The sequence below is a fragment of the Styela clava genome, chromosome 3 (genome assembly GCF_964204865.1).
Source record: "Styela clava chromosome 3, kaStyClav1.hap1.2, whole genome shotgun sequence".
Classification (NCBI taxonomy): domain Eukaryota; kingdom Metazoa; phylum Chordata; class Ascidiacea; order Stolidobranchia; family Styelidae; genus Styela; species Styela clava.
In genome coordinates this window covers 17,821,535-17,837,272 of record NC_135252.1, presented here as the reverse complement: position 1 = coordinate 17,837,272, position 15,738 = coordinate 17,821,535, and the positions used below count along the sequence as shown (strand labels likewise).

The window sequence follows — 15,738 nt, the reverse complement described above, 5'->3', positions numbered from 1 at the left end:
CCAGAGTCAACTTTTACCCGCAGACTCGCTCCCAACGATCCTTGGATTGCATAACACGTATGCCAACACAAACACCGACTTGTAAAACTAAATATCGGGTCGGCATTTAATCGCAACTCCCTCGATCATTGGGGCGACTCCAGTGGTGGAACCCAAGTGGTTAGCGCGAACCTGTTAGTGGAACATGTCAGCGAACCTGTTCTCGTTTTAGATTTTAAACAAATGGGTTACGTGCAGTGCGGCTGACAACTAGCGTTATATTTGGCGACTCCAAATTATTTATAAGGTTTATGTAAAGCCCGTCATGGTAATACAGCTTACGCAGTGACATATATATATATTCTGCAATGAGAAAACTCATTGTAAATGAGTTCAAAACAAAAGACAACTTGTTCCTAAGATTCTGAATCCCACCAATGGCGACTGCAACATCAACTTAACGATTGAGAGTTGGTCATGAGAGATCAATCACAAAAATATGGATGAGTGAGGAGCAAAAAATGTTACTAAGTCACATGAGCTTATAAAAGTTATTCTATATTTATTTTCCAGTCAAAACAGACAATTTTTCGAAAAAATTTTAAAACACAAAAAAGCGTTCCCCTATCACTGAAAATGATAATAATTGGGAAAATTAAAACAAGAAATTATTAAAATTACGAATAATAATAGACATATTGATATTACAGTCGCAAAGGACAAAGAAAATTTTTTTTACATCGTTCACTTCGAATAAAAACATGGGAGGCAATCCGCGGATAAAAATGTTTGAAACGAAAAGTCATATTAAATAAAAAAAATACCTTTAAAAAAATTACTTGGCCGGTTATGTTCAGTAAATGATCTAAAAATCAGACATAATGTGAGTCTATTTTATCGCCAGATAGGTAATAAAACTGTGGTGATTTGAACATAGTTACAGAGAGTTCCCTCCACTATTACACAAAAAATGTATTTTATGAGTAAGGTTCAATATAAATTTGAAAAGTAGTTATAATCGTTGTGCTATTGCAGCACCTACTTATTGAAATGTTTCTAATGAAAAAAAAAACGTTTTTTTTATTCAGCTGTATCATTAGTCATATCATATCATAATTTTCATTGAGAATTTCAGTTTTGAGAACAAAATTTTTTCAGAAAAACATAATCAGGCAGTTGAAGGGACGAGTACAAAAATAAAACTCAGCATTAGCTCGCAAAAAATACAATGATCATTCAAAAATTTTTTGCTGAAAAATAAATAGATTCTTAGAATCAACATTTTATATTTTTGCAAGAAATTTTGTTGCTGATAAGACACAAAATATTGTAATCTGTAGAAAAAATACCAATATCAAAATATTAGAGCCTTAGTAAAACTAAATGAGAACTTCTTTCAGGCAGTTCGGGCAAATATTAAAACTTCATCTGGTTCAGTAGTTTAAAAGGTTCCCAAGTTTATTTTTGCCAGTTTTTCAAGTTGAACTCTAATAGTGATGATACAGTGTTTGGCAAATAACTATATAGAAGTTTTGTAGTTGAACCATATTGGCAATTGGTTTGGGCCTGAAGGAATAAACAGTTGCCAAAAGCTAGTATGGACATTATCATAAAGAGAAAAAAATCTTCGATAAAACAGATATTGAGAGAGTTCAATCAACCAAATATACCAAAACTGGTAATTTTTGCTGCGGAGTTTAATACTTAAAAACTAGGAGATGTCTGGTGTAGTTCAAAGGTACATATCAATTTTGAGCAAAGAGTTCAACATTTCAAACTAATTATTTTTTCACTGTTCAGAATTGTGGTAAAATAAACAGATAACAAAATAGACTTAAATAGTAACTGTTGATAGAAATATACTATTAATTTTCTGATAAATATTGACAACCAATTATTGTTTTGTCTTATGAAGAATCGATTTTGTCGACAGTAAAAATATGAAAGGATAAATGTTTATTTGCTTTCTGAGAGATCAACTTTGAATATTGTCAGATCAAAAAATAGCAGAAGATTTCAAAATCTATAGATGTTCAAACAAATATCAATATATTGTGTCATTTACATTCATTGGGAATGCTAATCTACGTCATTGTTTTTTCCTTTCTATAACTATCTCGCCCCTACTTTGTAATAAAAACCATGGACAGGTTGGTTGCCTATGGTTGAGGTGCAAAATCTGCTCTTTGGTGGTTGAAACCGCCAAAAGAAAATAGATAATAAGTAAATTAAGAAAGATGAACATTGCAAATATAACTGCTTAAAAAGTTAGTGCAGAGAAGGAAAAATGATCATATTTCATAAATTAGTAAAACAAAGTTTGCAAGTCATAGACCTATTTGAAATATATTCTTCATGATACATTATACAAATATCCATGTGTGAGCTTTGCAAAAGTTGTATATAATATAGAACATTTTTTTTGGAAATTTAACCTTCTTTATATGATAATACCTGGTAAACAATTTTTGGCATAAATCAAAATTTTGCTGGGTAATGGAGGCAGAGAATTTAAGGTGGAAATGAACTGCAAAGAGGAGTTATAAAATAATAATAATCTGTTTGGAGATTGACATACCTTTGTTATTGATGACTGAAAGCACAAGAAATAAGCTGAGATCAATGAAAATTATATCTCGGTATGATAGCTCAAACCATCCACAATGAATTCCAACAACTGAAGCCTTCACCCCAGAAGTGTTAGAAAATATCAAACATCTAGCGCGGCATAGTTGCTATTTTCTAATCAATCAAGACATTTTACACTATCGACAAGTCACAAAAAGTTCACCTTATTTTTCAAACAAATCACAAAAATGGAACTACAATGTTGGCAGAAATCGGCGTGGTACTATCTCAGAGTGGCCCAACGACAATTTCATCCACCCTCTGAGTGTCCTTGTTTTTGTTTCGGGCGACAAGCGGCCGGAAGTGGTGAGATCCATAAAAGAACCTCATGTCATAACGTTCATTAGTTGTCACAATGACAGTAAGAGTGAGTATCAAGTCGCCCACTCTGCCGTACCTTGCCCAGGATTTGGGTCGAGTCTCTGCCGTTTTTGTGATGTTTCACCGTTTTCAAGCATCATTCCTCCACCATCATCTGCAACTCCATATGAACCCATGATTTCCATTGGTGACCTATTTTGATGAATTTACAAAAAATAAGTTATTATTAAAATAAGTTATAAAATATTACTGCGGTGAGGAAAATTAATCACATTTATGACAGATTTTCAAAAAATGTAGAGAATTCAGAATGTCCCATGAAAATTAACAAAGAGTGTCATTAAAATTAACTAAAGTACAAATTTCAACTAAATGACGAACCCAGGAAAAGGTACTGAGGTAGGGGTACAATGAAGGAAGTCCATGCATCGGAAATAAATAACTGGTTAATTATTCCAATATGGGGCATGCACTGGTAACCAGACGAGAGGTAGTGGTTATATATTAATGCCATCTTATTGACTTTCCTCTCCACGAGGATAAATAAGAAAAGTCTTTCCCAAACTGCAAGACGGCAGGCACAACGGTTACAGACAGTATTATAGTCATAAAAGAGGAGGGCATATAAGGACAAAGAATACTATACTGTCATGAATAATCTCAGATAAAAAGATTGGGACGAACCTGTTAGGTGGAGGTCTTCTCATTCCAACCTCTGGATTCCCTTTGTCAGGAGGAGAGGCTGGTTCTCTTTTTATATTAAAAGAATGAACATTTCCTGACCCATGATGCATTCCACTCATGTTTGGATCCTCGATTCTAGGCAAAGAAAATTAAAATGAAATATGAAAAAAATGAGAAAAAAACAAAACTACAAACTGTATGACAACCTTTCATTCTAAGTCCAATATCGATTAGGGGGTGTAACATTTTAATGCGAAGAGTGGATGTGGATTTTCACTCCAAAGAAGCCGTTGTAAAGCCTATGTAATGAGATACTTTTGGAAATATTGCTAGCTTTCTGGTTCATGATTACCTATCTGATTTATTACACCCTGAGTAAGGTGGTGGGAAATCTGAGTTTGAAATGAATTTCTTTAATTTGCATTGTCTAGAACAGGGGTTCTCAAACTTTTGGTGTTGCGGAGCCCTTGAAAAGGTTAACTATTATTCACGGAGCCCCAAAATAAATGTTAAAATTGTTACTTTCGGATTAATATTCCTGAGCAAGTTAAAAGTACTTTACTCAATTTAAATGCTGAAACTTTTTTGAAAGGGTTAATACAAGTCATAAAAAAATCTAAATTTCAAACATAAATTATATATACTAAAGCTGTAAATTTGACACTTGACAAACATGGTCGAATCTTTTCCCTTTTGACATGTTTGGAAGACTTAAAAGGCCGCTAATAATGTGCGCGATTGCATTTTGTTACAATCGCCGATTTTTCCTCAGCATGGCGTGTTTTTGAACCTTTAAACATCTTCACGTCGGTGTTTATTCTCCCTGATTCAAATTTCCCTCTGCATATACATGCATTGTTACACAATGACGACGTTAATGGCTTTTGTGTTCTCGTGGGGAATTATGAGTTCAATGTGAAAAACATGTTACCATATTATAGTCATCGGCGACGAAATGCTAAAAATAATAATTAATAAAGAGATAAATCTGCAACTCAAATTTCTCGATTAAAAAGCGGCATTCTGAAATATTAAAACTAAAACTTAAAATGGAAGATCACACGTTTGGTTTCAGCAGACTCACCTAGGATTGAAAACGCTTTTATAGACATTGCAAATCACAGAATTTGGTGTTATGTTAGGTTTTCATTGTAGTAACTGCGAAATCGAAACACAAGTCAATTGTGCGCGCGATGTAGGCCTACCTTTTTTTCCCTTTTTGAAACTACCGACGGAGCCGCACGCAATCAATTGTGCGCGCGATCCGCGATGTACCTTTTTTCATTCTGAAACTACCGACGGAGCCGAATGCAATAAAATAAATTTCAATTGTTCGTATTTTGCCCAGACATTGTGTTTTTTTAAAGGGCGATATCTTGCTTAAAAATAATCTCAAGTGCGAAAGAACAAATCAAGTTTGACAAATCCCAATATCGCAAAAATACGACTCCAATTTATTGATAGTTGGCAGTTTATCACATATTTTATGTTATTTCAGAATAATATTCTTCCATTTTAGTAATCCTAATAGTAATCTCGAATCAAACGTGAGTAACGATGAGCACAATTACATTATAACGACGAGACACGTTAAATGCTCGCATTGGTCATGAATTGAATATTTCACACAACAGAAATCTCGTTATAAGTTTTTTTTAATCGCGAAGAATGTTGCGCGGTAATTTCCGATTCCAATTTTGAACCACCTCCCTCTTAAGAATCCTGGCTGCGCTCCTGCTTATAAATAATGTCATTTTTTAATTCAGCCTCTTTGCCATATTTCGAGGCCATATTGTTGTCAGATTTTATCAAAGCTGTTATTGCTTCTTTGAACAGTTACAAAATTAGTCAGTATTTTGAAAAGTAATCGAATAGCTCGCGGAGCCCCTGGGTTCCTCTCGCGGAGCCCTGGGGCTCCGTACGGAGCACTTTGAGAACCTATGGTCTAGAAGTCTAAAACTGAAGCCATCACAGATTTTCGATTCCATTTTTTCTTATATATTGGTTTTAATGGGTTGATAATTAGGCGACCAATAAATGTGTGTACCAATATGGTGGGTAACTAATTTTGTTCGCTTATTTTACATCAAGTCGTGTAAAGGGACTGAAACCTATGGACAGCGCACAGGGGGTATATTAACTTGGCTAATACAGACAGTCCCCGAACTCTTAATAAAACTAAAATAAGAAAAATCTGAATAAAATTATGGCCTAACCCTAACCTGGTACACATACTACGGAAGTACAGATTTTTAATTCCATTCTTTCGTATACATTAGTTGTAATGAGGTGACAATTATACTAATAACACAACACTATGTACAGAGATGGATTGCAGTAGTTAGATTCTGTAAAAAAAATATGTTTATAAATTTCTACCTTGATGGATGTTGTAGTTGAGAACTTGTAACTGCAATTGCTGAGTGATGATGTGGCCAATGTTGTTGCATGTTGGCAAGTAAATTTGGTGTGCTAAATCCTGCGAACCCTTCACCGCCATGTATCATATATTCTAAAAAATTGAAAGACAATTGTCAATTATTATTTCCAGCATATTTTCATCTATTAAAAGATGATAGTTAGAAGATAAATGATTTTTGAAATCAGCATTACAGAACGTCCATGAATTTCTAAAACATAACAAAAAATGTTTTAAAACTAAAATTTATGAAAATGAATTGGTATCTTTTCCCATTTTCAATTCAGCTTTTGGTTTTGTATGCTCAAAATAAATTAATCAAAGATTTTTTTTTCAATAACAGGATACGATAGATACATATTGTAACATATGTAGGAACAATTCCAACTTCCAGAACATTTCCTTGTTTTTAAACCGAAACTGATCGTGTTACCACGCTTTACATTAACAATGCCAACAGACCAAGACATCATAAACCCTGCCAAAAACTTGCCGTTTTAAACCTTGAAACAACAAACAGATTGCAAAAAAATAGTTGTAATTCTACACCACGATTCCTTCAAAAGCCAGTTCTATTGTAAACTTTGGGGATATATGCTTGTTTGTGATATTCTTTTACAACCTACGCCATCCTGACCAACACTATAATTAGTTTTATGTTAGGAACCATTAATTTTAAGTTTTGTTGCCAACAGGATAAAATACAAAGGTTCTACATATGTATTATCCGTGACGTTAGGCCAAGCTCATACAATAAACTTACCATTAGGATTATAGGTGTGCTGATACATATTACCAGGTTGAACGCTGGGTGTTGCTAGACTAACAATGGGTGTGGACAATTGCTGGTTATCTATTCCTTCCTGTAAACAGAACAAAACTAACTTTTTGCTGGAATATTTTGCAATAGCATTACACAGAATGAGGTTGAATTCAAAGCAGGTACAAATAAGATTACTCCTACATATGATGCCTGTAAACAGGTTAAAAATTCCTCTGAATATATTTTAGATTATAAACTTCATAACATGAAGTACTGCTGTAATATTCCTTTGGAACTTTTTGGAACTGTGAATATTAAATAACTTTCTTGACCATATAACCCATTCTGATCAGAGCAATTAAATTGGTCAAAAGTCCAAAGATTCCCCTACCATCCCACTTCTTGATGCTGGTATACTGAGATGTAATGGTCCTGTTTTTCTAGTTGGTGATGGTTGTCGTGGTGATTGTTGCTGCTTCGGTATTGACCCTATTTGTTTTTGAGGCATGGGGGATGTACGGTCCATATGTACTATAGAAGGAGAGGTTCGTTGTATACTGCTGTAGCCGTTGTTGGGTCCTGCTGAAATAGAGCAAAAGTTTAAAGTATTTTGCACAACATAATACAACAGTTCAACATAGAATTTGAACTTAATTTGACCACGGGCTCAAGGCTATTCGAAAATAGATACTCATTTTCATCAAACATAGGCAAACAAATGAGATCACAGCATTCTATTGTTTTTGAATGGAATATCAAAGAATGTATGTATAAAGGCTTTCAATTTCTTCTTCTTGACCTCCAAGCAAGATTCCAGTATGGAATAAACAGTCTCATACCCAAAGAGCTCAAAGAATACTGATAGATATGGATGGATAAAAAGATGAACTTATTGAAAATCAATTCACAACAGCACAACAAAAACACCATAACACTGAGCATAAAAGAACACATACATATACAGACCAGATTGATATTTTAAAATAGAACATAGACAAGCCTGTCGCAATATCATAAAAAAAAAAAATTAAAAAAAATATCATAACAAAATACCAATTCCATGCAACAAGACATAAAAAGCATGCAAAGTCAGACAAAAACACACACAGCAAATTGCCTTCAAAACTCTCATAACTATACCTTGAAAAACTTATGAGAGCGCTGAATGTCTCCAGGTTAAGCATTTTGGAATGTAAGGTACTTCAATAATAAAAGCAATGTGTAATTAAAATTTTCAAAGATTCCCTTGTGGAATGAAATGCATCACCATATAACATACAATATGGATAATAATGACTGATTCTAATTCTCATAATTTGTTGGGAACAGTTGATAATCACACAGCCTAATTAAAATGATATTTCATTAATATTACATCTCATATTCAATATGGAGGTGGGCAGTAAGTTACAAAATATTGTAATATGTAAAGAAAGCAAATTTGATCACAACTAGCCAACAAAAGGCTATGATTGGAAAATAACACCAACATAAAAAGCATACAGCAATGTTTTGATGAATAAATTTTCATAGCGCAAGAGGAAGTGAACTATTTATTGTAAAAATATGCTTTTAGCTGAACTGTCACACATTATTATTACATAATATGCTGGTGCATATTTCATACCAAACTGAGGCATTTCATTATTATAGGAGTTGTATGTAATGAAAATAAAGCATACTTCACAAAACCCAAATTAAAAACTATGAGAATAGATGGATAGATACCATGCAAGAGACCACAAAATATAGTAAAACATCAAACTCAATATCCAATTCTTTTAATTTGATTGCAAAAGGTTGGGTACTCCTGAAGTATGCGTACCAAGATGGCGGACAACACCAGTGTGTAGAATGTGTACCAGGTTAGGGTTAGGCCATCATTTTATTCCAATTTTTCTTATTTTAATTCTATTACGAGTTCGGGGACTAGCCAAACCCTAACCTGGTACACATACTACGTTCCGGTGTCTGCCATTTTAGTATGCATACTTCAGGAGCGCCAAAGGTTGTGATACCTTGTAATTAGGGCTGGGCATTTTCGAATACCTCGTGATTTCAGAATCGAATCGAATAATTTTTCTAATAGAATCTCGAATACTTGAAAATATATAATTGTAAGCGACTTTATTATAGTAATTAGTCCTCTCAACAAATGAATTACTGAAGACATAGAATAAATCACTCAGATAGATTACTAAGCGTTCACACAGAATAACTCACTACAGGAAATAGTCATATGTTAGAATTTCGTTGAAATAATATGACTCCAATGAAAAAAAACTTGGGGAATTCACCTCGACCATTAGCGGAAAGATAAAAACAAGATGGTGGCGATTCGAAGTTTAGCTCAGAACCGATTCGAATAATTTTCTATTCGATTCGAAATGCCCACCCCTACTTGTAATATATATAAGACATACTAAACAGTCACAAACACAAGAAAAATTTACGAACCAAAATCACACAATAAACGAAAATAAATAAGCATGTTGACAAGACCTGTGTCACACAATTATCTTACCCGGTGAGGAAGCATCAGACATAACACTCATGTCAGACCCATACATTCCACCTGATTATAGATAGAGTTAGGAAGAGTTTGAAATAGTAAGTGAAAATATACATGAGTGAGTCATAGTCAGTGTTATCAATAGGATGGGAAGATATTAAGAAGAAAAGGCATGCTTCGGTGTTCCGATCAGTGGTTTCCAACCGCTCGCTCTATATCAGTGGTTTCCAACCGTGGTTTTGCGACACCCTATGATTCCGCAAGTTTCATTCCAAATTTGAGATTCATTTTATTTAATAATGATATTAATTTGCTTCGTATATAGTTAATTTTGCTAACTTGTTCCATCATTTCTGGGGCGTTCAAGTGATCTGTCGTTTACTATTAACGAGTATTTCCCATCCATCAATATTTATGTCTCTAACGTATCTCAATAACAATAACATTTAATTAATTGATAAAAGTTGTTAAAATACTTACCAGATGGAGATCGGCTCGGACTTGCAAGCGGGCTCCGCGGCAGTGGGCTTGTACTGTGACGTCCATGATGAGGGTGTGGTGGGTGCAACAAGTTCGGGTCTGGGTGCTGAATCAAGTGGTGCATATGTCCATAGTTACCTCCTAGTCCAACCTGACTGGACACTGGGACAGTGACAGGCATGGGAATGAAATCTCCTCCCTGAAAAATAAAAAAAAAATAAAAAAAATAAGAAAAAGGTGTAAGGACAGGAAATGCCTAGTCGGAATATTAAAGATCATGGTATCATTAAATAGATGAGATCATCTCAATACATCTTTCTTCTAGTATCAAATAAGATACAAACATGGTCTTAAGAAACATAACATACTCCTAAGATGCTATCATTCGATACTATCAATGAACATCAAAATGTACATGCTATTACAACATAAGCTGTTGTAGCCTTCACCACACCAGATGGAATTATCAATTATGCTTCCTGCTGGAAAGGGAGTTCATATTCGGGTCAAGTTTGACGTCAGTGTCTGTCAACTAAGCAGACAACAGCCAAGTTGTGCAGAATAACAAAGTTGGAAAATCCAATAAAATGGAATTAATCAGAGGAATAGAATAATTAAATGGAATCTGGATTAAAAGAATTACATTATCTATCTATAGCATTATAAACAAGAATGGTAAAATTTAGCATTTTGCACGGTTATACCCTAAAATATACAGTTTGAAGAATTGCGAATTGAATGTGCGGGAAGACATAATTTCTAACATAGCGCTTCTAATTTTATACCGAAAATGTCAATGTATGGGAAAATTTTGATTACCGCTCCATGTATGTGGTGTGATGGTATTGTTTGTTGTGGACGCACACTCTTCATCATGTCATCAAATTCCTGGTTGATTGTTTCGTAACGTTTCAGTGTATTTGGAGTCAACATATAACCTGTTGATTCTGGATCTGGACTATCACAATTCTTGTTTTCTTTCTTGTTCAGCATCTGAAAGGTAGAACATTGTAAGATTTATTACCTTATATAACGTAATTAGGTTATGCAACTTGCCACATAGGAATAATATATATTTCTTTACCCATAACACATATGTAGAATCAGTATACAAGAAGACAATATGTAGCAGAATGAATAGTTTGTAAACAAATTAGATTGTATCATGCAATGACGTATAGTTTCAACAACGATTCATATGGTTCTATGTACCATTCCAATACTGTACATATTGTGACTAATAACATGGATTTTGAAGGGTGGTATTTTTGTCCGCCAGAAATATTTGCCAATTGGCAGTCTTCGGTTGTGACCAAAATCAGAATAAATTTATGTGCAACCACTTATGAAACTTGAAACCCAGAGAAAAATATTTTCATTGAAGCTGAGCAATCATACTTGAAAAGACGCCAAGTACTGTATTGCAAGCCAAAATTTTTATAGAACACTAATTCCTCAAGAAATTGCTAATATCATGTTAAACCATCAATGTATACTTTGCTTCACGAAAAACATTTTCCACATGTGTGGTTAATTAAAAAAAAAAAAAATCTTCCCACAGTTATTTTTGTGTGAGAAAAGTCCTGTAGCAGATACACAAAGCTAGATAAGAACAACTGCATTTGCATTTTAGTTTATAATCATAACCAGAGGGAGAATGAAGCCTAATACATTTTGGCTGCATTGAACATGTAGTATGATATGTTAGTTTGCGTCAGCAGCATGTTATGTTGTCATAGAAATCCGTGTACATGATTCTTAATAACAAGCACATATACATGGTTATACACTCCAGTGATTGTATGGCAGTTTCAGCGAGCATACTGCACTCAATGAATGAAGATCAAAATCCAACGCTGAATTATAATTCAGAAATAATTTTTTTTTTTATAAATGTTTGCCATAGTGGTCGACTAAGCTATTTTATGGTTTGACATTCATAGGCTAGGCCTTTATGATACATTCAATTTGAAAATTGTTTGATTTTTTTACAAGAAATTTGCCCAGACCAAGGTCACTCGCACTCACTCATAAATTAATGATACAATTTATTTTAGAATAAAGTTGATTTGAATTATTGAATAACAAAAATTGCAAATAATCTGAAATCATGAATTCACAACTTTCATAATATAGCTAGGCAATTTATAGGTTTATAGGTGATTTCCCATTATTATGTCCAGCATGAACTGAAGTAACAGTCATTTATTAATAGAATACGGAATCCGATAAAAATGTGAAATAGAAAAAATAGAGTTTGAAAAGCTATAAATAAATAGTAAATACAAGAAAACAACAATACCACAAATAGATAGCAAGTAAAATAGTAGCAATTCATTTATAAAGTGCAAGTTTTTGAAACATGTTTCAATCTAACAGTGGAAGAGGTGTAAATAATAGTTTTTCAGGTAGCTGTTTCACTTGCAAATTTCAACAAACACATTTTTTTAGAACTACTAAGCTTCATAAATAAATATTATTTATAAAATTTGCAAACATATATTATTTCAGATCAAAATTTATAAATGTTTGTTGAAATTTAGAATGGTAAATTTAAGCTGGTGTAATCATACAGCATATGTCCATGGTTTATTGATATCACTCAATATGCTCTGCAGTCTGCACTGTCCCATTTTTTTCACATTATCTACCGCCAGGAGAAAAGTATTTTAAATCTTAACGCTTGGGGGAAGCACATACATAGAGAATAGTTTCACTAGGATTACATGTAGTATTAACGATATATTCGGGATTTAAAAAATTGCAACAGGTGTAGGCAAATTTAATTACCCTATTTACATGCGGGACATGTTCCATACTGCGTTGAAGTGTTGTACAAAATTTGCGGTTTCCTAATTTAATTCTGAAACGGGTTTAATCGATTGTTTTTAAAATTGGGTTTGCAATGCAAGCTCATGATACCATGCAAAATTCTTTTACATAACACATATTATTTTAGAGTATTAAGTTTTAACTCCCAAATGGCAAACAAAAAATGTCAGTTGGCATGAAGTACTGAACTGAATAGCAAGCGAGTTGGTAATTCTATTCTACTCGTGAGTCGTGATCAATGCTTTCAAATCGTGGCATATAATTTTACGTCATGGAGATTAGCGACGGAACAAAATAATTGTACGTGAAGACACCGCGTCTCGGCTCTACTAACGAGCAACGTTGGCTTTGTCAATCGCTCAAGAAGGACTGGGTCACAAAAACCAATAACTATTGAGGCGTACATCGAGATATCGTGCAACAAAAACAACTACTTTTGCTTGAAAAATTGCCTGAAGCGAACGGGGCTTAACCGTGTGTGACCGCTGAGGCAAAGCGAACGACAAACGTCGTATTTGGGCCTACGCGGAACGATACATGTAAAAAAAAAATGGAGCGATCGTAAGTAGTACAGCATTTTGAACAACACGTCTTTGAAAAACGCGGCACATCAACGAACGAAAGAAAATTCCAAACATACGCGACTACACGATTATCAATACCATCAATCACGAAGATATTAACACTTTGGAAGCATATCCTAAGTTTCAATCACGTAACACGCAATCCAAAATTAGCAAATTCCACAAAACGTAGGCCATAAATCAAAACGCCAATGACGACCGTGTGTGTGTGTGATTGTCCCAACAATTGACATCGTAGCAGTGCTGACACTTAATACAGCACTTGAAACGATTTACGCCTAAACAGGCAACAAGTTATTTATGGCAGTCGGTGAACAGGTATTTTTAAAATCATATCCCGCTTGAGGCCAAATATACCTTACAACGTCATCAATGGTAAAGCAGACAAGACAATTACACTTCAGTGGCGGTCGTGTTTTATAACGAAATGTTATAATTACACGAAAATTAGAGTAAAATCCAGAAGTGTAGCGTGTAAGCTGCGGGAGAAATAACAAGCGGTAACATAAAATTCGGTTACAAATTCGTCGAAAACCAATTGTAATATGACGTCACAACGGCGTATTGTTTTCGCCGTCTTAGAAGAAAATTTTTGGCAATCGCCACTTTATTAAATGTAGGAATTTATTTTCGTTCGACAGGGGATTTCAATAACTTTGAGACAAATTTAGCGATGTACGATTATGCCAATAAATTTACTATGAGCATGACTTTCAAATTCAATACAATTTAAATTCAATGAATTTCATCGAAACAAAAAATCCCGTGAAAATGTCAAAATGACGAAAATCACTATAGTATGTGCGACATGTTTAAAACAAATTTACATATTTACATACCTCTAACAAGTGAAACAAGAGCAAGGACTGTAAAGATTTGGATGCCTAATTTTTATTTGAAATTTGAAACGTTCAAGCAACTACAACTGCGTAATATGTTGGGAGGGTATATGTTATATTCTGCCGATCGGGATAGTAAAGCTAGGTACTATATTTTCTTGGAATCTAAAGTTTCTGCGCAAATTCACGTCAAAATGTTTCTCGTTAAGTTTCCAATATATACATACATTGTGGGCTATGATATAACCCCGTTAAAAAGCGGTACCTTTGCGATGATGCATTTCCATCATTTACAATAGACAAAATAAACTAATTAAACTGAATATTTTAAATCCCCCCTTTATTACCTACCTCTATAATATCAGCGTTGGTTCGGCTTTCGTGTGGTTCATTATATTCAGTGTATTTAAGAAGTACTTTGTCCATATCAGTGCTGGCATATTGAAATAACTTATTCGAGCTGTTGAAAATAATAAGGGCAATCTCACAATCACAAAGCACAGATAACTCGTATGCTTTCTTCATCAACCCAAATTTTCTTTTCGTGAATGTCACCTGAAAAAACAACAAATGCGGCAATGTCAGTAAGATACCAGTAATAATTACAATCCATAATAACAATGAAAGTTTATTAGTTTTTTATACCGGGTGACATGTAAACAGCGGAATTCTAAATGAGACCAAAATGATAGTGGAAGCAGATGACCACTCTTGTCCTTGAACCCGACGTGGTCGCGTAGACTAATTCGTGTAAAATTTAATTCTACGCAAAGTGCGCGTAATATAATACGTATCATTTTGGGATTAATAATAATGTTGCAACGTAAACTTTGTTATAACAAACTCATTAGATCAATAATGGTAAAGCAATAGATCGCGTATTCTATTAATAGTCCATGCTTGAATCTCAATGTCCTGGGATCGATGCAGATGTAAGCTGCAACGAAAAAGAATAACAGTATACAAAAATACGAATTAGATGCAAAGACACACAAAATTTTCAACAAATATTCGCCCTCGTTAAATCACTAAGTATATCATAAATTATTTTAAAATCTGATGGTTAAAACTCTTGTCAGTGATCTTCGTTTTTAAAAATATACATGCCGCACATTCGCGGGTTAAATCCACCCATACAATGGGTGTTACATTACATACCTGACGATTCCTTTCGTCTCCGATACGGGAGATCTGTATCTTTTTTCTTCCCATTGTGTTACAATTTGACGATCAAAATACACTTGGTAAGAAAATTGTCTTGTTTTAAATTCGATCCGATAGCTCTGATTTGACGACGAGAAGACGAAACTTTCACTTTTTGGCATCAGACGAAAATTATAAATCAGCGATCTTCCTTGTGAAAGTCTATTTTTAGTAATCTATCTACTGTCCTAAAACAATCATGTAATTAGATGTTAAAACGTATTAGGCGATCAATTAAAAAAGTTAATCAGGCTTCCGTTTGTAAATGGAGTCGGGTGCAATAAAACAACGAGGAAAATAATTTACTAGCTAATTTATCGTGTCCAACAAACTCTCCTTGTGCTTTTTGCACAAAATAGCCGTTTCGACGAAACAATCACCGATAAATTAATTTTCGTTATATTATTGTATCACAACAAATACGGGGGCATATTAGAATCACGGAACTGGAAAAGAGGTATTTTGCGAGGTACCCAATGTGAGGAGTAGAGTAT

The 15,738-nt window shown here is 34.1% G+C and overlaps 1 protein-coding gene across 4 annotated transcripts; it reads right to left on the bottom strand.

The window, feature by feature from the left end:
- Positions 1-518: 518 nt before the first annotated feature.
- On the bottom strand, positions 519-15,432 carry LOC120343447 (myocyte-specific enhancer factor 2C-like). Of its 4 annotated transcripts, none has more exons than XM_039412619.2 (10): positions 15,200-15,432; positions 14,393-14,596; positions 10,606-10,779; positions 9,787-9,985; positions 9,319-9,369; positions 7,186-7,376; positions 6,795-6,894; positions 5,992-6,124; positions 3,613-3,747; positions 519-3,120 (listed from the first exon to the last, which is right to left on the bottom strand). In XM_039412619.2, exons 1-10 carry the CDS (start codon positions 15,251-15,253, stop codon positions 2,982-2,984), a joined length of 1,380 nt encoding a protein of 459 aa, XP_039268553.1. In that variant the 5' UTR covers positions 15,254-15,432; the 3' UTR covers positions 519-2,981. The 4 variants fall into 4 exon arrangements, with proteins under 4 accessions (XP_039268553.1, XP_039268554.1, XP_039268555.1 ...); XM_039412620.2 differs by having other exon boundaries at positions 7,186-7,373; XM_039412621.2 differs by lacking the exon at positions 9,319-9,369.
- Positions 15,433-15,738: the final 306 nt, after the last annotated feature.

Excerpts from the sequence above, each read along its gene's own strand:
- LOC120343447 (XM_039412619.2), bottom strand. The coding sequence starts at position 15,253 with ATGGGAAGAAAAAAGATACAGATCTCCCGTATCGGAGACGAAAGGAAT. Across the intron at positions 9,986-10,605 it reads CACACCACATACATGGAGCG|GGAGGAGATTTCATTCCCAT; the intron begins GTAATCAAAATT and ends TTTATTTTTCAG. Across the intron at positions 6,895-7,185 it reads CAGCATCAAGAAGTGGGATG|GAAGGAATAGATAACCAGCA; the intron begins GTAGGGGAATCT and ends TTCTGTTTACAG.